Source organism: Vidua chalybeata, chromosome 6, assembly GCF_026979565.1.
Source record: "Vidua chalybeata isolate OUT-0048 chromosome 6, bVidCha1 merged haplotype, whole genome shotgun sequence".
Lineage (NCBI taxonomy): Eukaryota > Metazoa > Chordata > Aves > Passeriformes > Viduidae > Vidua > Vidua chalybeata.
Window position 1 is genome coordinate 58,747,861 of NC_071535.1, and position 27,080 is coordinate 58,774,940.

Sequence of the window (27,080 nt, forward strand, 5' to 3'; positions counted from 1 at the left end):
CACCTCTGAGATCATCCAGTCCACCCCACGACCGAACACCACCGAGCCACGTGCAGTCTGTCCCTAAATACGTCCGCAGACGGCGCCCATTCCATTTATTGACTCCCTGCTCCCCCGCAGGCCCGGGCGCCCTATGCCGTTCCCCAGGGCAGGATAACGTGACGGGGCAGGCGCGGCGGCCCGGCGCCACGGATTAACCCGTGCGCGGGGCAGCTCTGGCCTGGCCGCCCACGGAGGTTCCGCGTTGCGGCCCCGACACCGCCCCTCGCGTTCGGTGAACACCGCGCGGCCCGGCCGGGCCAGGCAGCGGCAGCAGGACCCGGGCCCGGGCCTGCTGCGGCCGGGCCGAAGGCGATGAGCGCGGCGGAACGCAGCGAGCCCGGGGCGGGGCGGCTCTCGCGAGAACCGCGCCGGCGGCCATTTTGCCATGGATTGGCGGCGGGGCGGGGCCGCGGCGCTGCCCGCGGGAGCGGAGGAGGTGGAAGAGGAGGAAGAGGAGGAGGTGGAAGAGGAAGAAGAAGAAGAGGAGGAGGAGGAGAAGAAGAAGGAGAAGGGGGAGGAGGAGGAGGATGAGCCGCGGGCGTCCCCCCGCCTCCCGCTGCTGCTGACGACGGCGCTCGGTTCAGCCTGCTGCGGGCTCCGCGCCGCGCCACCGGCCATGGTGCCCAGCGAGGAGAACCAGCTCGTCCCCAAAGAGGTGAGGCGGGAGATGGAGGCGGGAGGGCCGAGGCAGGACCGAGGAGGGAGTGGAGGAGGCCCAGCCCGGGCCGGCCTGGCTCGGCCCCGCTCCCTCCCTGCGCGGCCCGGCGGGCGCGGGCCCGTCTTTGTGCGGGGCCCGGGGTGATGGTGGTGCGCGGGTAAAGGGGCTGGCCAGGGGAGGAGGAGGAGGAGGAGGAGGCTGGGGCTGAGCCCGGGCTGCGCAGGGCCCCGGGCGGCCCGAGGGCTGCACCTGTCCGTGTCGAGGCATGCGGGGAGCCCGGCCTGCGCGGCGGCGGGGCCGGGCCGGGCCGCTCCGGTGTCACGGGGCTGGAAGGCAGCGCGGCCGCTCCTGCCGGCCAGCGGGGCTGCGGCTGAGGGCCCCGCGCCCAGGGGCAGAGCGGGGAGCCGGCCCTGGCCGCCAGGCGGGTCTCTGCCGAGGGGCCGGGGCCGGGTGCGAGGCGGCTCCGCGCTCCTGGAGCGGGGCAGAACGGGCGGTAGTGCCCGCGGTGTGTGCCGGAGGGAACGAGTTGAGCAGCGTCTTGTTTCCTTTATTCTGGGCCCCTCATCTCTCCCCTGCTGTAGGGAGAAGGGGAAAGGCTTGGTTTTGGCCATAGGCTAGAGATAAGAGCTCGAGTGAAAGAGGAAGGCGAAGCCTCTGTCCTGCAGCGATAGGCGAATGACACGTGTCAACTTGGGGCGATACCGTGCAGAGGAAGGAGTTCGGGTGATGGCCTGAAATGTTTGGAAACAGCTACTGGTAAAGTAGTATCAGCAGAAACTTTGTTTGCTGAGCAGGTACACGTTTTGCCAATTTTTCTGACAGTTTTGCAGTTCTGATAAATTACTCAAACCTTTCCCATTGCTTTTCGTTAAATGTCAGTGTTACGTTTACCTGTTCTGTTGTGTGTTCTTACAGGAAGCTTTGTCAGGCAAGGGCTTCGTTTTTGTGGAGCTTAGCAAAATGAGGTGCTGATCCTTAAATGGTATTCTTGAATAGATCTGGGAAGCAAATAACAGCGCTGAATATTGGAAACAATTTCTTGTGCAAGCAGTTGTGCATGTAAACACAAGATATATGTAGGAAAAAGGTAACTTTACCTTGTCTCCTTTCTTAAAATACTAAGGTTTAAAGGACTACGTTTTGTCTTTTTACAGGAAAGTGAGATCTCCAGAAACTTTAAAAAAGAGATGGAGTGTAGTAGCCTAATATACTTAAATGCTAGCTTTTAACAAAAATCTTCAAAAATATAAAACCAGGGTCAGAAGTCAGAGTAGCTGATATATTTAAATATTTCATTTTAAAACCAAATAAACACATAATGGATAGTGGCAGGAGAAACATTGTGGCAGTAGCTGTAGTTAAGTGGCATAGACAAGATATTAATAAAAGCAGCTAGCCAAGGCTGTGTCTTTAGTTATATGTATTAATAGTATCCCCCTTGGCTTTAGAGTTGTATTCAGAATATACTTATGATTCAGATGTGTATTTTTAACTGACTCATTGGAGGAGGCTTTTAAATGCACTTTTATCTGTAGGGGGGGGAAGTATGGGGAAAGGAAGATGAATATATATGATTATAGATATGGGTATCTTAAACAATCTATAAACTTTGTACATTGATAATGCTAGCTGGAGGAGTTGCTTTTTCTCAGCAAGTTTTGCCAAGTTCTTTGTTGTGTCTCTATGCATTTTCAAGGTAAATGAAACTGAACAGAATATTGATGAAATCAAATTGAGAAAGAAAACAGATTAACTATTTGTGTTAAGCCCATCTGGTTATATCTATATATATGTTGAAACAGAAGTTCGTCTTCAACTTTTCCAGTGTTTTTCAGTATTCTCATTTTTTTTAGTGACAGGGAGTTTTAACAAATGCTACACTGCAGCATTTCCATTAAGTTCTTCTGAGATTCATTAATAGTCCCATTGCAGAGAACACTGAGTTATGAGGAAACAGAATTCTCCAAGTCTCTTGAGTTCTCAACAGCCTGCTCCTAAATATTCCTATTATGCCCCTAGGAGCAGTTGGAGGCAAAGCAGATCGTTTGGCGTTTCAGCTGTGCCCTCCAGGGATGGATAAAGGACCACAATCCATGGTTTTGTCCCTTCCTGGTGGGCTGGGTGGTATCACTTGTACAGCTCTGTGTCTGGTGCTGCTTTTGAGATTTCAGCTGGGCTCTGAACCAGCATCTGCTAAAGATGAGCACGCAGCCAGATTTTCCTTGGCATTCCAGTGTGAAAGAAGGAGAAGAAATGTAATGATGTTTGCTTTAGGCCGGTTTAAGGAATGACTAATCATCCAAAGCAGTGGATGGGAAAAGAATTTTGGTTCTTGTCTACAAGTTAGTGATGCCTTCGTAGATAAGTGGTAGGAGGTGTCTCTAACACTACCAGTCTGTGTGGTGGAGTGGAAGGATGGGTATTAAATTGATGATGAGTCTTCAATTAGTGTTTTTATCCATATTTTTATATATTAACAGGAGCTCAGGTTACTGTTTGTAAAGTAGAATTGCTAGGATTTTTTTCATTAGGTTTTGTAAGGAGTAGTACTGTTTTTATGGATACAAAGGTTCATCTTTCATTATTCTCTTATGAAAAGTTTTCTTTTGGACATTGAATAGCTTCAGCTGCATATCTGAAGTCCAAGTAATCAGGGCCTTGTTATTTTCTCTGCTTGTAGCTTTGGGACAAAGTTCTTTTTCCTTTGGAAGAGATGTATTAAAGCAGTTTCTAATAAACCAGTGTTGGGATTTCATTTTGCATAAAGGTTTTTGCCTGGGCTGTGCTGGTACTTAGTAAGTTCATTCTTGCATCTCTACTGCAGCCTAATGCTTTCTCAGCTGTTCCTGTAATAGTGTGACCAGTAATTCCTTATGGTGGGGGCAGTGAGAATCCCTGTTCACTGCATCTGGAGTTCAGTGTAAACTGGTCTCTGTTCCTTTTCCTTCCTTCCTTTTCCTAATCCTCAATTACTTTGCTTTCTTCATCTAAAAGATGGAAAGATTCATTTTTATATCCTTTTATATCCAATAAACAGAAGTCACTGAGTAAAACACTGTTCATTGCTGCACCCTGGTAGCAAAATTTGAGCATATTCTATAAAAATTGCTGTATTAATAGGTGTGGATTTTTACCCAGTAACTGTGGGAAGGGAGGGTGAATAGTATGAGTAAGATAAATATGGAAATAAGAAAATGATGCTATCAGAAGGGAAAAACTATGGCTCTCAGTGTTTCTTACAGGAAAAGTTGACTTGAAACTTATTTTGGGAAAATCCACCTCAAATAGAAAATAATAAAATATTCTTATATACACAGTTGGTGAAAAAGATGCCTATGTGTGTTTACTGGTAAAATAAGTGAACTTTACAAAGACTTATCTTGAAAATCAAGATGTATGAGAACTTAGTGAGTATTGGTCAAAATATGAGAAGTGTGTTCTGCTATGAGGTTTTTGAAGTGTTTGTGCTGCTGGTTAAATAAAATGCTGTGCAGATGCTTTTTCAACATGTTCCATCATGAACTATCTAAAGTACACCTCTCAGAATATATATATATATAAAAGAATATACTCACTGCCATTAAGTTGAGTAAGGTGTTGTGAGTTCTCTCTCAGCTCACTAATGTGAGTCTTTTCATCCCTACACTAACGAATCCATTTTAATCTTCTGCACTGAACAAATCAAATGTGTCTCTTGATGGATATCATTCCGACTTCCTCATTAGAAGAGCAGGAATCTGATTAAGATATTTTACAATTCTCTTTAGTAAAGGCATGCTGTTCTTTTCCATGCTGATGATATCCTTGTTTTTTCATTCCCATATATCAAAAGATTCTAGAAGTGGTTACAGCTTGCATAATTTATCAGTTTTTCCTGCTTTCCTTCTTGTGTGCTCCATTAGAAAACATAAAGGAATGATTGTGACAACTAGAGAAACTGAGTAATTCATTGACTGAGAAGGTATTTTGGAAATCAAATGTAGGAAACGAACAGAAAATCCACATGGAAGTCCACCAAATAATTTGTTCCTTGCAAACAGACACTTGCTGAATGATGTTCATGTAGTTACTGAGTTTGGTGAATAAAGCTTGGCATAGAATCAAGACCTTTCCGTGCTTTTTTCCAGCTATTGGGCTTCCCAGTTAGCATTTACTTTCCCTTGCTGTCATTGGGGTATATAATCTGCAGCATAGAAAGATGATCAGGATAATGAAGTATCAGCACCTCTAGATCATCTGATGAAATGTTTTTGCCTAAGAGGTACCAACTGCCTGATGGGCAGCACTTGGTACTGGAGCCTCAGACTGTAAATGCTGCTAACAGAAGTTACTACTCAGGAGAATAATCTGACAACTAAATAACTAAATAATTCTTCTTTTTCCTGCAGTGATACATTTTGAACACCATCACAAACAATAAATGCCATTTTATGTCATTACTGTTTTGTGTGTCGCTGGTGATTAAAATTTCGGAATCAAAAGCTTCAGTAGTAAAAGTATAAACCTTAATATTCTTTTTGGTGCCATTTCCTGGTCTTTTTAAAACCTGTGGATATAATCAATGCAGCCTTGCATTATAGTTTTAAAATGTTAGTTGCACAAACACACACATACTGATTAAAATTATTGTGCTTCTTCATTTTCTGATAGAATGTAGTGTTATCAATATAGCATTAAAACTTGTGGTGATTTAATGAAATAAACCAGTACCTTGAATTTGTGCTTTCAATTACATGTTTCATTCTCAGAATTAAATGGGAGTAGGGGCAGGGTTTTGTTCTAAACCTTCCCCCCCAGTACATTACAGCTGGTACTGTAATGCACTATATTATGTACAAATGTTCATATATGTTCATAAATGTTCATATGTTCATAAATGTTCACAGCTTCACTCTTTTTGTTATGTTTGAAAATATGTTGGGTTTTATCTAAGAATATAAAGGTGAAAGTTATGTCTGTAGAAAATGGAGTGATTGAGTTACATGTACATATTCAGCCTTTCTATTCAGTTTGAAAAAGTTTTTAATTTCTTTGTGAACATTTAAAGCTGCTATTTTAAACTTTGCCCTTTAATATTTAATGTGGTGTACCTTTGGGTGGGCTGCCATTTAGCATTTTGTTATTTTTCTTGTCTTGAATGAAATATTCATAAAACAATGCCACTAGTTAGTAAAGAAATGATAATGGTGAATTCTAGTAAGTCACAGATTTTTTTTGTGGAGCTCTGATAAAATAACAATGAACTTGACCACAGTTTTAGGCACTGTGAAATGCTGGGATTTTTATTTTCTTTGGTTTTTGCAATGGTTGGCATGTAGTCAGCTTGCACTGAGCAAATGCTCTTACACAGCATTGGCAGATGAAATAATTTCTAAAAAGGATGTCGTGCATGTTCTAAAAATACTAAGGGGTGAAATTGGTACAGATCATTTGATTCAATGTAATTGTTGAGATTGTGATCACAAGGATACTTTAGGTGCTTCTGAAAAATGGCAACAGATTATTTTTAGATTGGCATTTCTGTGAATAGCTTAGAGCTGGGTATCGTGCTGCAGTTCAGGTGTAGCTTCTCAATAAGCACATGTGGTAAAAGCTGCCTCAGTAACACGAGCAAGTGTGTGAATTCCTGAGGATTGGTGAATACTCTGGTTTTGGAGCTTCATGACAAATAAGTTTGATATAGTGTGAGAGTTTTCCCAGTAAATAATGTCTGAACAGGTAAATAGCATTTTCTGAAGAAGTTTGGCAGCGTACTACAGGAGCTAAAGAATGGAAGGCAGCCATACTCACTGATTTGTGTAGGTAGTGGGTGGAGATCAGTAATGGTGAAGGAAAAGAGAAAACAGCAGATACAGAAACTCTTACGTGGTACCTCTTGTTTTGTAAGTAAAATGCTTTCATCAGTTTATATATGGAAAAATTGTCTTGGTCCTTTCTCACATACACATTGTCATTCCTGTTCCTTCTGTGGAACAGGAGTTCTGTGTTCTCCCTGGAGCCCTTGGTGGCAGTGGCAGCAGGCAGAGTTTATGCCCAGGTGCTTCCATTCTGAGCTGGACCCTTGGTTCTGTGCAGAATTCCCAGAGAGCTGCACAAAGCATGCCTGCTAACACACCTCGCTATTCAGTTTCTCTCTTTCCTTCCCCAACAGCAGCTGGACAGTTTAAAATTAGGGAGTTGTTAAAGAATTAAAAACTATGCCTCTAGTCATGTTTTAATATCTGAACTGTACAGGATTTATATTTTTTAGCATACATGTCTGTTGGTGATTTTGTAGGGAAGTAAACCTTCATTTCAAAATTCTCCATTAAGAGAAAACTCTTCAGAGTACTGGTTTTGCTCTTAATTTGTTTTTAAGCTAATGTTGTATTTGTAATTCAATCCAGCAGAAAGTTCTTCAGGATAAGAGCAGCAAAGGAAAATGTTTCCATAGAAATCATACTTGAAGAAATGAAGGGCAAGTTCATCCACTACTTCTGCGACTCTCAGTAGGGGACAAATATTGCAAGTATCAAGTAATATATAAAAGTGTAGTAAGTTTCTTGTGGTTTTCTCATATCCCCATTTTTAGCTTTTATGGGTTTTGTTTTTTAAGGAAAACCAAGGAGCATGCTGCTTAGGAAGATGGAGAGAAGTTACAAGCAAAGGAAGCTGTATAGAGATGAGGCTGTTTCAGATCTGAGTGTAAAGGTTATACTGTAATAAATGTAGAGAGTCTGGCAGATAGATTGTGAATGTAGAGAACTTCATTGATATTTAATTATCACAATTTTTAAAGTGTGGTTACAAAACCCTTTGCAAATTCAACAGCTTAGGGTCAGAGGAAAGAAAATAGGATCAGCTGAAATTAAAAATAAGTAAGAGAGTGAAATACAATGTCCAGTGGTTAAGAGATCGCTACAGATATTTAAACTACTCTTTGTTATGCCTGAAGAAAACTTTTGTTCTTGTGTGATCTGCAGGTATGACCAGGAAATACTTGGACACTTTTGTTATTGACAGCTGCTTAGTTTGACTTTTTTTAAGGGAAGGAATTAATCTTGAATCACTTTAATTTACTGTATTTAAAAGACCATGAGCAGATAAATGTAAGAAGACTGGTTCTTCAGATATCCTTAGTAAGACCTATTTAAAGTCTTACTTTAAATACAAAAAATACCTTCTGTAAAACTGAAAAGTGGCTATTTTGGTCTGTAGTTCAACTCTCCTCAGACACATGTCCCCTTACACTGTATCTTTTTCTATGGTCTTTGGAACAACCTCCAGGCTTATACTTATTTCTGGCCCCATCCCAACTTTTTTTGTCGTTTGTATTCTTTTGTTAGTGTTTTTTACAAATGACCCGGTAATACACAGCAGTAGGAGCAAACTCTCAAAGGGAAACATTAGTCTCATAACACACTCTTTATTTCTGAGGCATAGGGTTATTTTTGGACATGTTTGGAAAGTTGGAAATAGTAGACTTTGAAGTGTATATGTATTACACAAATAATTAGTCCCTGTGCATTTTCCAAGAGTGACAGTTGACAGCTGGCACGCAGCTGATTCGGTGAGGTGGCATTTCCAATTCTTTTTAACTAAAATTTTGTTACTAAGGAAGCCTTTCTGAGAAGGTGCCAATAATAATCTACACAAGACAGAGAAGAGAGTAAAATACACATCCCATTTTCCAAAGGGAACAAGATGACAGAGGTTCTGTTACAGAACTGATTTTTTATTTCCTCCCTTCCTTTTTGGGTCATGCCCCATAGGGAGAGCATTTGTAGGGTTCGCTTAGCATGGGTGTCAGTGTGGCCCACCTTCCCTCTGGGAACTGGCCAGGGCCATGGGTGTCAGTGTGGCCCACCTTCCCTCTGGGATCTGGCCAGGGCCATGGGTGTCAGTGTGGCCCACCTTCCCTCTGGGAACTGGCCAGGGCCATGGGTGTCAGTGTGGCCCACCTTCCCTCTGGGAACTGGCCAGGGCCATGGGTGTCAGTGTGGCCCACCTTCCCTCTGGGAACTGGCCAGGGCCATGGGTGTCAGTGTGGCCCACCTTCCCTCTGGGAACTGGCCAGGGCCATGGGTGTCAGTGTGGCCCACCTTCCCTCTGGGAACTGGCCAGGGCCATGGGTGTCAGTGTGGCCCACCTTCCCTCTGGGATCTGGCCAGGGCCACGGGTGTCAGTGTGGCCCACCTTCCCTCTGGGAACTGGCCAGGGCCATGGGTGTCAGTGTGGCCCACCTTCCCTCTGGGATCTGGCCAGGGCCACGGGTGTCAGTGTGGCCCACCTTCCCTCTGGGAACTGGCCAGGGCCATGGGTGTCAGTGTGGCCCACCTTCCCTCTGGGATCTGCAGCAGTTACCTGTAGCCACAGCAGCTGGCAAACACAGCAAGTGTGGCATGCAGGCGGGAGCAATGGCCTTGCCACAGCAGTGACACTGTTAGCTCTTCTAGGCCTTTCCAAAGAGAAGGGGGAGTTATTCTTCTTGTCCAATAATTAGGAAAATGGTCAGAGTCAGGATATATGTTCTTGAATTTTGATGTATTTTAGGCTTGTTGTGAAGCAATTTTTTTCCTGACTTGTAAAGAGACAGAAGACCTCTGTTTTGTTTCACTAGCTTCAAAACTTTGTTGGATTCTGCCTGAAGTCTCCCCAGGTACAATGAAGAATTCAAAGGTGTGGATAAAGTATGTTATTGAGGTACTCACAAACCTGATACTTTAAAATCAGTCAGATTCAAGATTCAATGATTGTGTCTAAAGGTTGTTTGTGGGACTCCTTAAAATCAGAAGGTTTTGGGAAAGCTGCAAATGGCAGGCCTCAGAGATAGCAGAGCTACTATTAGACCTAAGAAGTAGCCATAAGATTTATCAGCAGAAAAGTTCTATAAGATGTAGAAAGTAAGAACAAATAGAACAATGTGTATTGTTCTGTGTATTAACTCTTGGCTAGAATAACTCCCTAAGCTACAAAAAAGTATATTTAACAAGATACTAAAAAGTTCTAGGCTTAATAATAGAAGTCTATACATTGTATTTTAAAACTTACAAATGAGTATTGTATTCAAAATAAATAAACATTGTTTTAACCAAAAATATGTGTACTTATAGTAATTAAATTTAACTACTGTCAATACACTTTTACTTTGTGGGATTGGTCAAAAAACTTTTAAAGTGACTTATAACATTGAGTTCTTCGTCTACTACCGGGGACATGAGCTGCTGGCATCTTCCCATTGTCATAACCATGTAATGAGACTGATGCTGAAAAATAAACAACCCAAGACCTGTTCCTCAGCAATCCCATCCTATTGATGATTTATACGTAGAATCCCAACCAACAATAGTTATGCAGATTTTTTTTTGTTTCAGGAAATGTTCCAACACACAGTGTATCAAGTTAACAGCTCAAAATTTCTCTGTTTAGGACCTCCTGGGATCTGTGTTTTAAAAACTGTGTTCAGTTTGCCGCAAGTGTGCTGTAAAATATGTCTTTTTCAGTATTTTGGTTTAGGCATTTGTAACAGGATTCTAAGTGCACTGTTCTCTCATTTACTCCAATTGGGCTGTTGCAAAGCATCTGCATTGAGTAACACCTCAGTGCTCTGACAGGATTAGTTTAGTAACCTGTATTTCAAGAAGGTGCTTCTTTCCTCTAAAATACAGCCAGATGTGAGTCCGAGACTGCCTGCTCAATACTTCCTTCATTATGAGGACCTTTATCACCCTGTGTTCACCTCCCAGGGGAGGGACCCTTCCTACCTGGCTGTACCAGGGAAGTTGGCCTCTAAAAAGAGCTTCCTTGGGCTTGGAAAAAAACATGGAGCATGAGTAGCACTGCTGGGGATAGAAGGCACTCTTGGGTTCTAAGGACTCTCTGGAGTCCATGGTTCAAAAGCACAGGGTAGAAAGAGGGGAAATGATGGGAATGGGTGGAAATGGTACCCCAGTGCTCACTGACTGTTCTCCCCTTGTTTGCTGTCTATTGGAAAGATCTTTGATCTTTATTTTGGTGTGCAGCTCCAGAGGCACGTGGCAGCAGGAATGGGACGTGCAGCAAGAGTCACACTTTCTCATATGTATTGGTATCACTTAATTTTATCCAGAATTTTGCTTCAGTAAGTAATAAGTGATTCCCATGTTTGACACAGTATCATCAAGAAGAAATTCTTCGATCAGGATCATAAAAGCTCAAACATTTTGTATTTACCTCATAGCTGATAAGATTTTCAGATTATATTTATCTTTGATCATTTTTTGCAGGAAGCAGTGCTGTCAACATGTATCCAGTATGGCATTTAATGGATTGGACCTCTTGAAATAGGTGGAAAAATTCCTAAATTATGGTTGTGGGTTCTCAAGGAGCTGATTTGATAGTATTTGATCATTGCTGAGAGAGAAAGAAACAGCTAACAGTTGTTCAGCTGAACAGAACCTTGTTTCAACTATGTGATTATACTTCAGAAGTAAAAGGTACAGATGCAGACTACTTGTGTGTCACTGAAGGTCCCAGATTTCACTTATCCTTGTTATTGCTGGAATTGTGCATCCAGTCATTTACACAGACATGGAATGTGCACCCCAGAGTTTGCCCAGCAGTGATGTGACTGGCAGTAGTCACTTACTGTGCACTTCATATGGGAGTCTGAAGTTGCTGAAGCTGTATTAGGTTTGAGAATTGCTGTCTTAGGCTTAATGATCCCAGAAATTCTTTGAATATGAGCTTGATGTCTGCTGCTTGCTACCGATCTCTTTGTCTTTCCTCGGTACTGCCGTGTTTTGTGAGAATTATTTACGGGGTGTGGACATGTAGAGTCTTCTCTAGTGGTGATCCTTTCAAGTCTCAATAGGCCATTAAATTTACTTGGCAATAAAACTTCACACATCTATTGGTTCAACTCTTGACCTGGAATTTGGAAATACTGGGTAGAATCTGTATGAAGTTTGACCTTAGCTTTAGGTTTTGCTTTCAATCTCTGAAACTAATTTTATAAAAATGAAGCTGGAGTTAAAATAGTGAAATGCTGCTATAGAATTTTAATTAACTTAGTGATTCAAGGCTGAAAAATAGCAAGCCACATCTAAATGCAGTGTTAAAACTACTGCAGTTCTACATTTGAATATTGTTGTGACAGATCTAGTAACACTCTTATTTTTATTGTTCCTTTATTTTCAACAAATACAGAACCTATATGGTCAAAGCAAATGTCTGTCTTGCAGATGACACTAATAGCAATGCTGCCTTTGTAGATACAGAAATACAGCTTGAATTGCTTCAATGCAACAACATACTTTATGCTCTGCAACTTGCAAGTGCAGATCTTTCATGGAAGAAAGATGAAATGTGTTTTAGAAAGGTACATGGGATGTGAATTCTTCTGTAGCATGGCCCTCTAGAATGTCCACCCAGGTCAGACCTCTGTGTTGATTGCATGTTCCTATTGTAAAGAGTCTTTTTAAAATCTGGTCTAATAGTCAGAAATCTTCTACATGCAGGTTTATCATCATCACCTTTCTAAAAATGGAACAGTGTAAAGGGCTATAGAATGGTATGGTTTGGGAGGGACCTTTACTATCATCTAGTTCCACCCCCCTGCCATTGGCAGGGACACCTTCCACTAGAGCTGGTCACTCAGGGCCCCATCCAGCCTGGCTGTGAACACTTCCAGGGTTGGCCATTCCACAGCTTCCCTGGGTAAACTGTGCCAGTGCCTCGCCACCCTCATGTAAACAATTTCTTCCATATATCTAGTCTAAATTTCCCCTTTCAGTGTGAACCCATTACTCCTTGTCTTGCCACTACAGTTCCTGATGAACAATTGCTCTCTGGCTTCCTTGTATGCCCTTCAGATACTGCGGCTGTGAGGTCTTTGTGCAGCTTTCTCTTCTCCAGGCTGAACAGCCCCAGCTGTGTCAGCCTGTCTTTGTACGGGAGGTACGTGAGTCCCCTTATCAACTTCATGTCCCTGTTCTGGACTTGCTCCAACAGTTCAATGTCCTCCTTATGCTGTGGGCACCAGAAATGTCCCCAGCACTTGGGGTGGGGGCTCATGAGGGCAGAGTGGAGGAGGAGGTTCCCCTCCCCTGACCTGCTGGTCACACTCCGTTTGATGCAGCCCAGGGTACATTTGGCTTTCTGGGCTGCTGGCTGGCACTGCTGGCTCATGGTAAATTTTTCATCAGCCATCACCCCCAAGTCCTTCTCCTCAGGGCTGCTCTCAATCACTTCTCTGCACAGCCTCTAGGTGTGTTTGGCATTGTCCCAACTCAGGTGTAGGATCTTGCACTTTGCTTTGTTGAACTTCATCAGGGTCACACAGCCCCACCTCTCAAGCTGTCAGTGTCCCTCAGGATGGCATCTTTTCCATGCAACATGTTGACAGCACCACAGAGCTTATTGTCATCAGCAGACTTGCTGAGGATGCTCTCCATCCTGTGGGATTCCCACTCTCAGTAAGATGGAGTGACTTGGGATGAAAGTGTCAGTGTTTCAATATTTTTTTTTTAAATTACAGTTAACAGTTGAAATTATTTGTTGAACAAAATTTTAGCCTGAGAAGACTTCTGTGCTAAAATAATCGTAGCATGATTTTGTGAATTATAGCCTTAATTAACAGTCTGCATTTGCCTTTTAGGTGCTTATGCAGTTGAGGGTCAGTAACATGTTTTCCTAAGCCACTGGTGTGCTGTGTCACACTTTGGCAAAGTAGCAGCATGGAACTTCGAGCATGGAGCTTCGAGGACATCTCTCAAGTACTGGATAGATGTGCTTGCTGCCTGAGTAGTTGCTCTTACTTCTTATGAGGAAAAGACATTAAGGTGTTTCTGCATTTGCCTGTGAATACTGTGTATGTTAATTTGAAAGCCTTGAACTGTGTAGTTAATTGCCTATTGATTTTGTGAGGTGTAATAAGTAATTGTCTTGGCAATTCCTTATTGCCAAGTAACTTTTCCAGAGTAACTTTTATCGGGTAATATTAAGCAACTCTATAGAAGATCTTTGGTCTCTTAATTGTACCTTAAATATGTTTGCATGCTGAGAGGAGCTTTTTTGTAAAATGTAGAATTGCACTAGTGGTTATTATAATAAAGTTTATTTGGAGTGTTTGAGTGAACACTTTAATTAAAAAAGCAGAGAATGCTGCATTTGAGAGATGGACACATCCTTGTGATTTCAGCAGGGCCAAGTCCCGTGTCCTGCACTTGGGTCACAACCCCATGCTTTGCTGCAGGCTTTGGGGAGACTGGGTGGAATGGAGCCCAGTGGAAAAGGACCTGGGGATGCTGATTGATAGCAGCTGAAAGTGGCCAAGGAGGCCCATGACACCCTGGCCTGTACCAGCAATGGTGTGGCCAGCAGGAGCAGGGCGGTGGCTGTCCCCCTGTACTGGGCACTGCTGAGGCCACGCCTCGAGTGCTGTGTCCTGTTCTGGGCTCCCTCAGTTCCAGAAGGACATTGAGGGGCTGGAGCGAGTCCAGAGAAGGGCAATGGAGCTGGGAGGTTCTGGAGGGTAAAAGCCCTGTGAGAAGCAGTTGAGGGAGCTGGGGGTGTTCAGCCTGGAGAAAAGGAGGCTCAGGGGAGACCTCACCACTCTAAGCTGCCAGACAGGAGAATGGAGCCAGGTGGGGATTGGCCTCTCCTGCCAGGCAAGCAGTGACAGGATGAGAGGACACAGCCTCAAGCTGCATCAGGGGATGTTCAGGTTGGACACCAGGAGGAATTTCTTCACAGAAAGAATTGTTAAGCATCAGAAAGGGCTGCCCAGGGAGGGTGGAGTCCCCATCTCTGGAGGTGTTCATGAAACAACTGGATGAGACGCTTGGTGCCGTGGTCTAGTTGACATGGTAATGGTCAGTTAAAGGTTGGACTCAGTGATCTTGGAAGTCTTTTCCAACCTAGTTGGTTTTGTGATTCTGTGACTTCTGATTTTTCTTGTCAGAGAAGCTCTCAGTTATTTCTAAAAATTCTGAACATCATATAAACAGTATAATTTGTAAATCTATTTGTTTGATCTGTTACATGGAATTTGTTTAGTGAAGTAGCTCTTGAAAATCTTCTAGCAGACCTTAACTGAAAAAGCAAGAGCTGAGAACCCAGCTCTTGATATAAAAGAATATTATCAAATATATAAAAAATAATATCAAAAGGAATATTTTGATAAAAGAAGCAACCTGTAGATAGTTCTGTGCAGGTGAAACCTGGAGCCTGCCTCCCCTTCCACTCTCCACTGTGTGCACCAAGTCAAATAGCATACTACAAAATTAGACATGCCCCTGTGTGTGCCAGACTTAGCTTGCCTGTCTCTGGGGAGAAGGAATTCAGGCTGAAGTCAGGGTTCTTTGGAGTCCCTGACTGTGAGGAAAATTTGAAGTCTTAATTAAGTCCTTGACACAGGGGAATGTATTTGATAACAATATTACAAATCAGCAGTTTCAGGTTTGTGAGTTTGGGACTCCATTAACCTTTGGGTCATTTTAACAAAATGTATATGGCTTTTGACTAAGAGCGGGTAAAACCAGTAGGCAGCAAAACATTTAAATTGTGTGATTGAAATCTCTCAAATCTAAAATTACAGACTGGTTTGTAAGGGAAACTGCTAGACACAGTCTTGTCATATTAAAACTTCCAAACTGGATCTTCAGTTTGGTACGTACAGAAAAAAGTCTTGCCTTATATGTCATCCTGCTGGGAAATTAAATGCAGTAGTCTAATTTGGGCTGTTTTTGTAGGTCATTTGGTGGGGCAAATAGGGCACGTCAGTAAAGATCGTGTCAGTGCTTTTTGTTTTGATTTGATAACCTTTACCGAGGGCACGGTTGAAGGAATTTGGAGAAGATCGGTGATGTTATGAGCATCTTCATTCTCACTTCCTGTTTTTCCTTTCTGGAGAAATACAAAGTGCACCACTTGAGATTCATAAACTGGTTAATTTGATGTTTAGTCAGAAAACAATTTTGTGCAGTTAATGTTTGCTGTTGAATTTTTGATGATACATCAGAGATACCAGGGCAGGCTTTCTTTAAGAGTGGTAGGAATAAAATCAGTAACTTCATCTCTTTATTACCTTCGGCTGCATACTTCAAAATGGGCTCATAATAATAAAACTTCCATACAGGAAATAATTCAGGCATGAAACAACACTTTCATATGAAACTGGACAGCTTGATAATTTAGAAATACATTAATAACTGAATTACAGGGTTATATGTTAATCCTACCCATGAACCATTTGAGGTAAAATATTTACCTATGTTTGTGGCATGTTTTAAAGATAATCAAGGAAAGTGTTAGTATGAATTTATATCTTGAATTGTTATTTACATTTTCTTATCCATTCACTCTTTCTTTATGAGATGTAGTCTGTGTATTACAACTTAATTGACATTGTCTGTAACTGCTTCTGTGATAATTTAAATATTAAAATAGGCTATTCCTTCTTGAGTTATTCTGTGAATGGTGTTTCCAAACTCAGTAATGATATTTTTATAGTCTAAAACTGATTTTATATAAAATAAAAGTCAATTTACAACTTTCAGTTATTATGACTTGTTAATTTTGTTTTTATATACTGTAGGATATGTTTTGGAGTTGCAGACAGAGTATCTTTGCTGAAATGAAGAAGAAGTTTTCACAGGTAGACAGATGAAATCAGCTTTATAAAATGATAACCAAGAAACATAGTAACAGCATGATGCTGTAGCTTCTATTTATTTTAACATGAGCATGAGCTATTGACACTAAACTCTGTGCATGTTCTTGAATACAAAGATGATGTACATATTAAATTCAGTTTTAATGGTAGCTTCAAATTGAGTATGTGTTGATATGCTTTTACACTGGTGTGTGAGGTTTTGGCTCTCTCTATCTCTGCATTAAAAAAAGGAATTGTTTTGCTCTCGTAATATATCAAATTATGTAATGGTTTAAATTAACTTCTGTGTTTCTGTTGTGGATTTGGTTAGATAACAGCCTGTCAGAATAGCTGAGGGGTCTATCACTGGCCAGTCTTGCTTTTCACACTATTTCTGTAGTATAGTAGCCCCAGAGAAGGTGTTGGATTGTTGTCTCCTAGTTCAGCTGGTGTGTGTGAATGTTCTTAGTGAGGAGAGTTGGGCTGAGGTTATTTTTGCTTTATCTATTTACTACTAACGACTTGAAGTGGTGGCAGTGTGAATGAATGACAGCTTAATACCCTTTGCTATACTGACCCTGAGTTAAACCAGTTCAGTCTGTCAGAATTACATCTGTGAACAAGAAAGAGAGGATTTGTGTGACGTGCAACATCCAGCAACCCAACCTGAAAATCTTCTGTAATCGTCTGTAATTTGTTCCCTTAATGTTATTTCCATCCCTCAGATACTGTGTGCCTAATTATTTTCAGTAGCAATTCTAATGCAAGTCACAACTGATTCACCATCCAGAGTACCAGGGAAAGTGGGAGTGGGAGGAGTTGACTTCACAGGGAACTCCTGCAGGGAGGAGGGGAGTCAGTGTTGGTTATGTAAAGGCAGTAGCACAAGGAATTGAGTCTCCAGTGGAGAACTGCTCATAACATGATTATACACAGTAGTCCATCAAGTTACAGCATCAATACAAAACCAGTGTGGAGATAATTAAATCCAAATTAACTTCTGTTTTCTGAGATAATCCTGTATGAATAGTAGTAAATGCCTCTTAACCCCCCTGCAGTGTTCTATAGAGGAGGGCAGGTTTCCACCCAGAGCAAGCCTTTACCATTGCTGAGGCACCTGCATATAAATATGGGTTGATCTTACAAGTTTGTTCGGTTTTAGCTGCTGCTCACCTTCTCAAAAAAAAAAAAAAAAAAAAAAAATCAAAAAAGAAGACCACTGAACAAGCTTTACCTTCTTTTTCCTAGCCACACAGTGAAAGAGAGAACTGGCTTCTTCAGCAAAAAAGGAAAAAAAAAAACCAAACACCAAAACAAAATAAACAAACAAAAAAACAACAACAAAAAGATGCTGTGCTGGGAGATTTCAAGGGAAGAGCCCAAGAGAAGTAATCACTGGTGAAATTTAATTTTAGTCTACTTAAGTACAGCCCTGTGTGTCTCTGTGGGTGCTGTAGATGAAAGTGAAGATGTAATATGTCAGAATTACTTTGACTTCCAAACTCTGTTTTCTTCTTAATGTGTGGTTAATGTTTCAGGAATAGTTTGTTTGTCTTCTTGGAAAGCAGTTCATAAATGTAAAATTCTCCCATAAAGATGAAATGTATGAAGTGTTACAGGTTTGCTGCAAATAACACTTCGAATCTTTTTGAGCCTGCAGTTAATGAAGGATTCCACACAGGATATTTCATTTGATAAACCTAAAGAAATTGGACTCCAAAGTCTTAAAAGAAATCCCAGTCAAAAGCAAACTAACGTCATTCAGATTGGGTCGAGAGTGGTTTTATTTGCTTTCCTCTAACAACTTTTTTGTGACGCTGATAGGAATAGATGCTGCAGTCAGCTAACATTTCATTCTATCCCTTTGTGAACACTGCCAGCAGATCTTGCAATCCCCTGTAATGAAGGCATGCAGCATCAGCAGAATGGCCGTGTTTCTTTTCCAAGGGTTTGGTGATGTAAGAGCTCTCAAAAGGGGCTGTACCTCTTTGGTGGTGCTCATCTGTGTTGTGAGGCTGGTTGTGTAGAAATAAAGGGGATTCTGAAGATGTTCAGATCTTCTTTGTAGATCTCTTTTCTCTAGAAGCTGCTTGTGATGTGGCTGAGAGTTTGAGCATGAACGTAATTATTGCCATTTGTTGTTCTTACCAACTGAGAATCGTGATAGCACCGCATGTGGGTTTTTTGCCTTTTTGGATGCTGTGGCCTTTAGCCATGGACTGAGATTTGGGCACTCTGACAATGCATTACTAATGCTTCTGTGTGTTAGAGCTCGAAGAGGCTGAGTCCCTGAAGGACTAATTCCTTTTACTTACCTGATTATTTCCTATGAGATGTGTATTTAAATATCAGTTATTCCGTCTTGTTCTACAATTTTGGATAATTAAGATAATTAATTGATTGTGCTTAGATTTTTGACTTCCTGGGTTTTCAGTGTTGGAAAAATGCTGTTTTTCTTGACTTACCTGGGTCTAGAAACTTTTATTATTGTTCCATTACCACTTTCATTAAAGATAATTATTGTTCTGATTTCAGATACATTGAAGTTTCTGTTTAAACTCTTTGCCTTGTCCAGTAGCCATTTGTCAGTGCTAATTTTCTTACTTTGTTCAGGCAGAAGAATATTTTCTGCAATTCAGACAGTGGTGGAATTAGTAGGAAGTTGGTGGCTTGATTATGAAACTTTCTGTTTAATGGTCAGCTTCCAAGATTGCTTAGAGCTTGCAAATTTTCTGGGTTGCATTCCTGAAAGTCACAAAAGGTATATTCTGCCTCAGCAGGATTCATGATTGTGTCAAAGCTGGAAGTGATGACTTGGAAGTCTGTTCCCGATTTTGAAGCAGTCTTCTATCCGCTTGCTAGCTGAAATTCTGTGTGGAACCTGAGCGGTTTCTCTGTCCCCACACCCGTACAAATTCCTTCTTGTTCTCTAAAAATGGAGCTTCTTTTTACAGATTTTTTTCAAAACTGGAAGGTTCTTCATTTTCTCATAACTCACTTCAGAAAATAAAGTTCCGTTTTAGGAACGTTAGATTTTAAAAGTATGCTACATTTTATTGGTGAAGCCTTGTTTTGATTTTTCAGTTAAACTCCTAAATGTTCCTACTTTTGCTCCTGAACTGTCGTGTGCTGTCATTCCAGGCAGAATGTGCTGCTGAGGAGCCCAGGGTGCTGTGTATAATACAGGACACCACGAATTCCAAGACGGTGAACGAGCGTGTTACCCTGAACCTGCCCGCTTCCACCCCGCTCAAACGGCTCTTTGAAGACGTGGCTGCCAAAGTGGGCTACGTGAATGGCTCTTTTGATTTGCTGTGGAGCAACGGAGACAATGTCACTGACACGGTAGGGCAGCTGAGCTTTCTGCTTCCTCTGGGTAGCAAACACTTGACAGTACAGAAAACCTTCTTCTGTGTTGCATGATGCTCATTTAATTCCTGTAACATTTTGTGCTGGCTGCACCACAACAGGCTGATGCCGCTGTGTTGATTTGGCTGAATTTTGTGCTCTTTAATGATACATCTGTTTAATCATTAAACAAGAACTAATATGATCATTCAGATGCAATATTAGTTTTTGTTATCAGTATGTATTTTTAATAATAATACCCATGATAAATAGTCTCAATTTCCTGTAGTCTTGTTTGAGGAATGTTTTCTTCTCAGCAGCAGCATGTTGTTTAGCAAGTCCTGATGTTTCTTAGACCTATTTGAATATATTATATTAAAAAAAAATGATATCACTCCTATGCTTTATTGTAAATCAGTGTTGATTTTAGTTAATATTATTTCTGTAGATGCACCTAGAAAACTTTCTAAGATTTGTTAAGAAATAGACATTAGTTTATTTCAGGTCATGTTTATGCCTGCTGAAAGTATTTTTTTTTTCTTCTTTTAAAGAAAAAAAAAAGTGTCTGCATGCTGTAGAGGCCACTGGATAATGTGATGTTCATGAGAAACTTACAGACTGGTGTCTGACCCCTGAATAGATTAAATAACTGCATTAGACTATTATGTTTCTTAAACTGTTCCCAAGTTATTTCATTACTGATGATGTGTGTTTTGTTTACTGGATAATTATTTATTTTCATGTGGTTTTACTGTGTCAGCAACCATACAAAGCAATGTACTTGGATGGAATCTGTTAATTGCATATAGATCTGTTTATAAAAAGTGTTATTTCTGTTTTTTTACTCTTTTTTAGCAGACTCCAATAGATCAGAACAGTGACAAAACCATTCTTGATGCTGGTTTTGAGCCAGGGAAGAAGAACTTTCTGCATTTGACAGACAAGGATGGTGAGCAGCCTCACGTAATGCAGGTAAAATCTTCACTCAGCTACATAAGCCAGTGTTGTGGGAGAGGTGTGTATTCTTTGTAGTGCTTGTGTAAGATCAGAACATGAAATAAAACCGGGCTGAGTATTTCATCCTAAGCTTCTTTGAGAACCTTCTCAACAGACTTTGACTATATTTACATTTGTGTTCACATTTCTCCTGAGTGGGACCAATTCCATTAGTAATGATTTGCTGTCATTCTGTTCACGCTCAGCAATATTTATGTGATGTTTGCTGCAAGCAATTTTCTAAGGTTATATAATTAATTAATCTTTGACACATTCAGAGATAAGTCTTAACAATACATATTTAATCATATATCCAATCCCTTTGGGTGTTTGAAAGCAATGTTAGGCCTTTCTGGCAGAATTCTCAGAAATGGTAGCCCTGCATTGACAGCAGTTTAGCTGCTTCCACATTTATCTTTATGGATAATATAAAAGAAGAGTTGGCAGTGTTTCTAGAAGCCACTGTTTGCCATAACAAATACTTTGAAATTTTCTATTTCTCAAATACATGATGCACACAGCTGCAATATACTCAAATCAAGGATTGGATAGACTAGTGATATATTAATTTTTATTACTTAGCTCTTGTATCAGCATAATGCTGGCTTACTTAGCCTTTGTTGGGGAGTTTAATTACCTGAAAAAGGGGGAAAAAAACCCATTTGTAAATAATTATGCTCAAGATCAGAATTTAAGAATGGTCCTGGAAGACTAACGAAGTGAAATTTATATGCCTGGGAAAAATCTTATTAGATTATATATGTCTTATGTGTCTTAGAAAAAATCTTATTCTGTATTGCAGTGCAGAAAACTTGAGGCTTAGGAGATGCTAAATTGCCAACTTGCTTGTTGTGTACGTTGTAATAGTGTATTTGGATGTGCAGTGTTCATAAGGACCTGTCCTTCTGCCAGTGCTAAGAGCAATGTGTCAAGGGCTTGAGAATTTGGAGGGCAGAACTAAAGTTACACTGTGTATCTGCAATGTTGAAAAAATTGTGTGATGTGCCTAGGAAAATTGGTTTCTTAGCCATGAGAGAAAAGTAAATCTCATGGGTACTTCAGCAGAAATGTGCTGTCTAACTTGTGCATGTGATGGGTGTGTTTGTGTTTCCAGGAGGAGTCAGGTGCAACAGAGGATGGTGCACAGGAGAGATTTATAGGTCCCCTTCCAAGAGAAGGCTCCATTGGATGTACCCATGATTATGTCAGTCAAAGCTATTCTTATTCTTCAGTCCTGAGCAAATCAGAAACAGGTATTTTGTTCTCTCTTGTAAAGGCAATGCAAGTTTGTAATTATTTTAGCACATTTTCACATAGCAGCACCTCAGGATTTTTTTTTAAATAAATTGCAATTTATTTTAAAAATACCCACATCACTGCTACATTTTTTTATTCATGTTTTTTTATGATATTCTCCCATCACTTTAGAAATGGAAGACCCATGTTCCATCCTTTCCTTACCTGGGACAGGGTAATTCAGACTCTCTCAGAGTCCCCCTTTGCAGTGTTGGCGTGCTGCTCATCCCTAGTTCGTAGTTGGGGTTGGATCAGCAGAGTGCCCAGCTGTGTTCACTCTCAGCTGAAGGATACCCTGTTACTGCAGGGGCTCCTGCCACATCTCTGCTTGGCCTGGGAATTCCTGCCAGGGGCTGCAGTTTTCTTTGCCTGGGGGAGGATTCCCCAGGAGACTCCTCCTGCATCCCCCATCCAGCAGGCCCCCCTGGGGAGGGGAGTGCCCAGGGTTCTGGGAGGCTGCTCAGCAGGGCAGGAGGAGACAGCAAATTACAGCTGCCAGGAGAGTAAAGGCACTGAGCGGCCACAAAATTGACATTCTTCTCTTCTCTTCTCTTCTCTTCTCTTCTCTTCTCTTCTCTTCTCTTCTCTTCTCTTCTCTTCTCTTCTCTTCTCTTCTCTTCTCTCCTCTCCTCTTCCTCTTCCTCTTCCTCTTCCTCTTCCTCTTCCTCTTCCTCTTCCTCTTCCTCTTCCTCTTCCTCTTCCTCTTCCTCTTCCTCTTCCTCTTCCTCTTCCTCTTCCTCTTCCTCTTCCTCTTCCTCTTCTCTCCTCTCCTCTTCCTCTTCCTCTTCCTCTTCCTCTTCCTCTTCTCTCCTCTTCCTCTTCCTCTTCCTCTTCCTCTTCCCTTCCTCTTCTCTTCCTCTTTTCCTCTTCTCTTCCTCTTCTCCCTTCCCTTCCCTTCCCTTCCCTTCCCTTCCCTTCCCTTCCCTTCCCTTCCCTTCCCTTCCCTTCCCTTCCCTTCCCTTCCCTTCCCTTCCCTTCCCTTCCCTTCCCTTCCCTTCCCTTCCCTTCCCTTCCCTTCCTTCCCTTCCCTTCCCTTCCCTTCCTTCCCTTCCCTTCCCTTCCCTTCCCTTCCCTTCCCTTCCCTTCCCTTCCCTTCCCTTCCCTTCCCTTCCCTTCCCTTCCCTTCCCTTCCCTTCCCTTCCCTTCCCTTCCCTTCCCTTCCCTTCCCTTCCCTTCCCTTCCCTTCCCTTCCCCCTGCTTAAGGCTTTTTGGCAAATAAGGAAGTTTATCTACCTTTTTTTTTCATTTATTGAAACTGAAAAGGTGATTTATATAGTGTAGAGTATTAAGTAAAGCACGAATGTTCTGATTCAGTCTCTTCACAGAAAATGCCTGTGTGTGAAGTAGCTGCCTTTTCATTACTAGTATGGTACTGAGATTTTTTTTTTTTTCAAGACTTCGGAGCATAAACAGGCATTTTTAATTCCTTTATTATACAATGCTTCAGTATATGCTCCTTGGTTATCAGTTGTTGCTAGTATTGCATATTTTGGACAAAATCTTAAAATTGCAGCTTAGATTAATATAAGTAAACAATTTTATTTTCAGCTAGTAAAAATGACAGTGTTTCAGTAGTTCAATTAGGTTTTTTTAATTAATTATTTTAGGGGGAAGGGTTTAGAATAGTAGTGTTGTGTTGGCACTTGGGATTTTTTTTTTTTATTTCTGATTTGAAAACAATAATAAGACCAGTGCAGATACAAATTATAGTAAAATTATTGCTAGGAGACTTTTAACAGACATAAAGCAGTAAGCAAGCTGATACACAATTATTTCTTAGAAAATTCTAGTTTATTCTGTAAAATATAAATCTGCTATTACTTATAGTTACCTACATCCCCATTAGTGTAGTATTCAGCATTAAATATTGCTTTTTAATGTGATCAGAAAACCAGCTTCATGTCATTCAGGAGAATTATTTTTGTTATATAAACTATTATTCTCTGTTGCTCTCAGAAATTATAGCATTCCCTTCATTTATAGTGTAAATAACAATAAATAACAACAGACGAATGCAGTTCTTAAACACTAGCACAGAATTGTCTTCTTGTCAAGTGTTTTAAGTCTTGAATTGCTGTGCCTTCTTTTTGCATTATTTCCATCTCATTATTCTCATGTTTTTAGGTTATGTGGGGCTGGTAAATCAAGCAATGACTTGCTACTTGAACAGCCTTCTGCAAACACTTTTCATGACTCCTGAATTTAGAAATGCATTGTATAAGTGAGTATATAGAATAAAAAACTTCTTAAATTTGTGCTGGTTCATATTGGTAGGAGACCCTTTGGAATTTCACGTGTTAAAATTTCCTTTTTTGGATACTGAAATCATAATGAAAGTCAAGCTTATAAATTATATCTGCTTAAAAGCTTTTCATTAAAATATGTTACTGGTTATGGCATGGACGCTTTTTAAAGAATCTTGAAAACATCAAACTGAAAGTTAAATTTGATGTGAAGTGCAGTTCATGTCTGTACAGTGAATGTCTTCAAAATTTTTGGTTTTATATTTAAACATTTGAAGAGCATCATTGCCATTTACTGCAGAAATGGAAAGCAACTGCATTTGACTTCTCCCAGGAAACAGCTGCAGTTAACCTGTGACCTGGCAGACCTGAAATGTAATAAATGTTGATTTAATGCCTTTTTGAGTAATGCTTTCAAAGCACTTTTATTTGTCAAATATCTTGTGTTCCAAATAGGTGGGAATTTGAGGAATCTGAAGAGGATCCTGAGAGGAGTATCCCCTACCAGCTTCAGAGACTGTTTGTTTTACTGCAGACCAGCAAAAAAAGGGCAATTGAAACAACAGACGTTACACGGAGTTTTGGATGGGACAGTAGTGAAGGTAATGTGCAGCTGTTAAACTGCTGTGGTTTGCTTCAGCTGCTGCTGTTCATGGGGGAAAATACCAGAATTAAGAGTAATTAATACAATCGACTTTTTCAGTGGAAACAAAACAGCCTACCTGGATTCTTTGTTGTGCAGTGTGTTTGATTGTTAAAGAAATGGCAGCTGTGAGTTTTAGGCTGCTAAAGTAAAAAGCACTATGTTTTTGTAATTAAACAAAAATAATGACATGAGTCATTGCACATGTTAATTGTTTCTAAAAAAGTAATTCTTTATAGGAAACTTGCTTCTGTTTTGAATCACAAATGTCAAATGCCCATGTTGCATTTATGGAATTACCCATATTATTGTCTACTTCAAATCAAGCACTGTGTGTGTCCTTTTTATACTTGTGTGGTGTAATTTTGCCCCATAACCTGTTGATTTTTCCATTAGCACATGGTGATGAGAAGTTGAAAGTTGGATTTTGGAGAATCAGCACAAAGTGGGACAGAAATCAGAAGCAGTTTGTTTTATACCAGAGTACATTAGTAGTTCTGTATTATTCACATATTCTTGCTTGTGTGCACAGTTCTTGTTTATGTGTAAACACAGTGAACAAGCTGGCTGCTTATTTTTCTGGCTTACACTGAGAGGCAGCTGCCTGTGGAATTGAACACTGGCCCAGTAGTGAATAGGTAGTAGTGTAGGTACACACTTGAACTAATGATTAGTTTTTTGGGAAGCATGCTCAGGCTACAGTCAGGATTGGGGCTTATAACATCTCCTGTTTTAACTAATAATAACTTCAATTTTTAACAGCGTGGCAGCAGCATGATGTGCAGGAGCTTTGTAGAGTCATGTTTGATGCTTTGGAGCAGAAATGGAAGCAAACGGAGCAGGTAAGCTTGGAAAAACTGACTTCATTCAGTGGTGTAGTATTGTGGACATTTGTTGGGTTTTCTCATGATTATAAAGATCATTTACTAAATTTTAAATACCAGCTTATTGAAAATCTGTGGTACTTTCCAGTTTTCTCGTTTGATGCAGTAGTTAAGCTACTGTGATATATGACTTTCAAGAGTGTGTTGCATCTGTTTCCTTCCCCCAATTAAAAGTGGAATAATCTACACTCTGGAATATTATACTCAGTCTTTATTTGAAGCACAGAAAGTGATTGTGTAACTTGCACAATGACTTCCTTGCTGTCAGTATTTATTAGGCTTTGTTGTGGCCTCTTGAAGCTCAAGCTCTCCCTTAATGCAAGAGAAAGTCAGGAATATATTCCTGGCCAGGATACATTCTGATAAATGGCCACCTTCTTGCAGGCCAGTTTTGGTAAATAGGAGTAATTGGTAAATTGTCTCTGGAAACACAGGAAAGGAGTGCAGGGTCAGTCTGTTAACAGTGTCTGCAAGATCAAGCTCCTTTTAAAATTCAATTCCGTGCTTTTGTAGTCACTTAAGACATGACTGTAAAGGACACTGAAACTTATGTAACATGATTTGAGAAGCTTGTTTGATACCTGTTTTGGGCAGGGGAAAGTAAGAAGTCAGGAGATGGATGTCCTGCTGGGGAATGGTATTTTAAATGTGTAGCTTAACTGACAAAAAGGTATTTTCTTGTAAAACCAAAGAAATACGGTATTGGTAATTTTTTTTAAAATCCCTGTTGCTGCATTTGTTTGTTTCAGGCTGATCTTATAAATCAACTGTACCAAGGCAAACTGAAGGACTATGTGAGGTGCCTAGAGTGTGGCTATGAAGGCTGGAGAATTGACACGTACCTGGATATCCCTCTGGTCATCCGGCCCTATGGCTCCAGCCAGGCGTTTGCTAGCGTGGTGTGTACTATTATGGTCCTAATAGTGCATCCATACACACATAGAATACATAATGCCCCAGTGGTAGAATTGGTTCCCTGGTAAGTATCATCCTAGATACTCCATCTTGGGGTGTTCGTCTTTGTGCAGTGAACCAGCTAGCAAGTTCTAGAAGATTTTTCTTTTTTTTTTGGCTTTTTGGTTTATTTTTTGGTTTTGTTTTTTTTTTTTTTCTTTCGCCCTTCAATGAGTCCTACTGGTGCATGTATAAGGGGAGGGGAAATGCAACTTTATTGCCTTAGGGCTGCAGTAATCAGTTATTTTCTTCCTGATAAAATCTTTAGCATTTACTTGAGAGATTTTTATGAGATCACAAAGTTTTATTTGGGTTGTTTTTTTTTACTCGCACATAGCTAAATTTTCATAGCCTTATTGAAAGTGTTAGTGAAAGGCATAAAATTTTTACTTTAATTGCCATG

The 27,080-nt window shown here is 40.8% G+C and overlaps 1 protein-coding gene across 5 annotated transcripts in view; it reads left to right on the forward strand.

The window, feature by feature from the left end:
- The first annotated feature begins 458 nt into the window (after positions 1-458).
- USP47 (ubiquitin specific peptidase 47) overlaps positions 459-27,080 on the forward strand; it is a 53,633-nt gene continuing 27,011 nt past the window's right edge. For 3 of the 5 annotated variants that reach the window (XM_053946931.1, XM_053946933.1, XM_053946935.1), the window contains exons 1-8: positions 459-697; positions 19,455-19,658; positions 20,517-20,633; positions 21,772-21,910; positions 24,078-24,174; positions 24,653-24,798; positions 25,602-25,681; positions 26,473-26,622. In XM_053946931.1, coding sequence (XP_053802906.1) covers positions 659-697; positions 19,455-19,658; positions 20,517-20,633; positions 21,772-21,910; positions 24,078-24,174; positions 24,653-24,798; positions 25,602-25,681; positions 26,473-26,622 — 972 coding nt within the window. In that variant the 5' untranslated portion in view covers positions 459-658. The remainder of the gene's footprint in view (positions 698-19,454; positions 19,659-20,516; positions 20,634-21,771; positions 21,911-24,077; positions 24,175-24,652; positions 24,799-25,601; positions 25,682-26,472; positions 26,623-27,080) is intronic. The other 2 variants (XM_053946932.1, XM_053946934.1) reach the window with 1 other exon arrangement.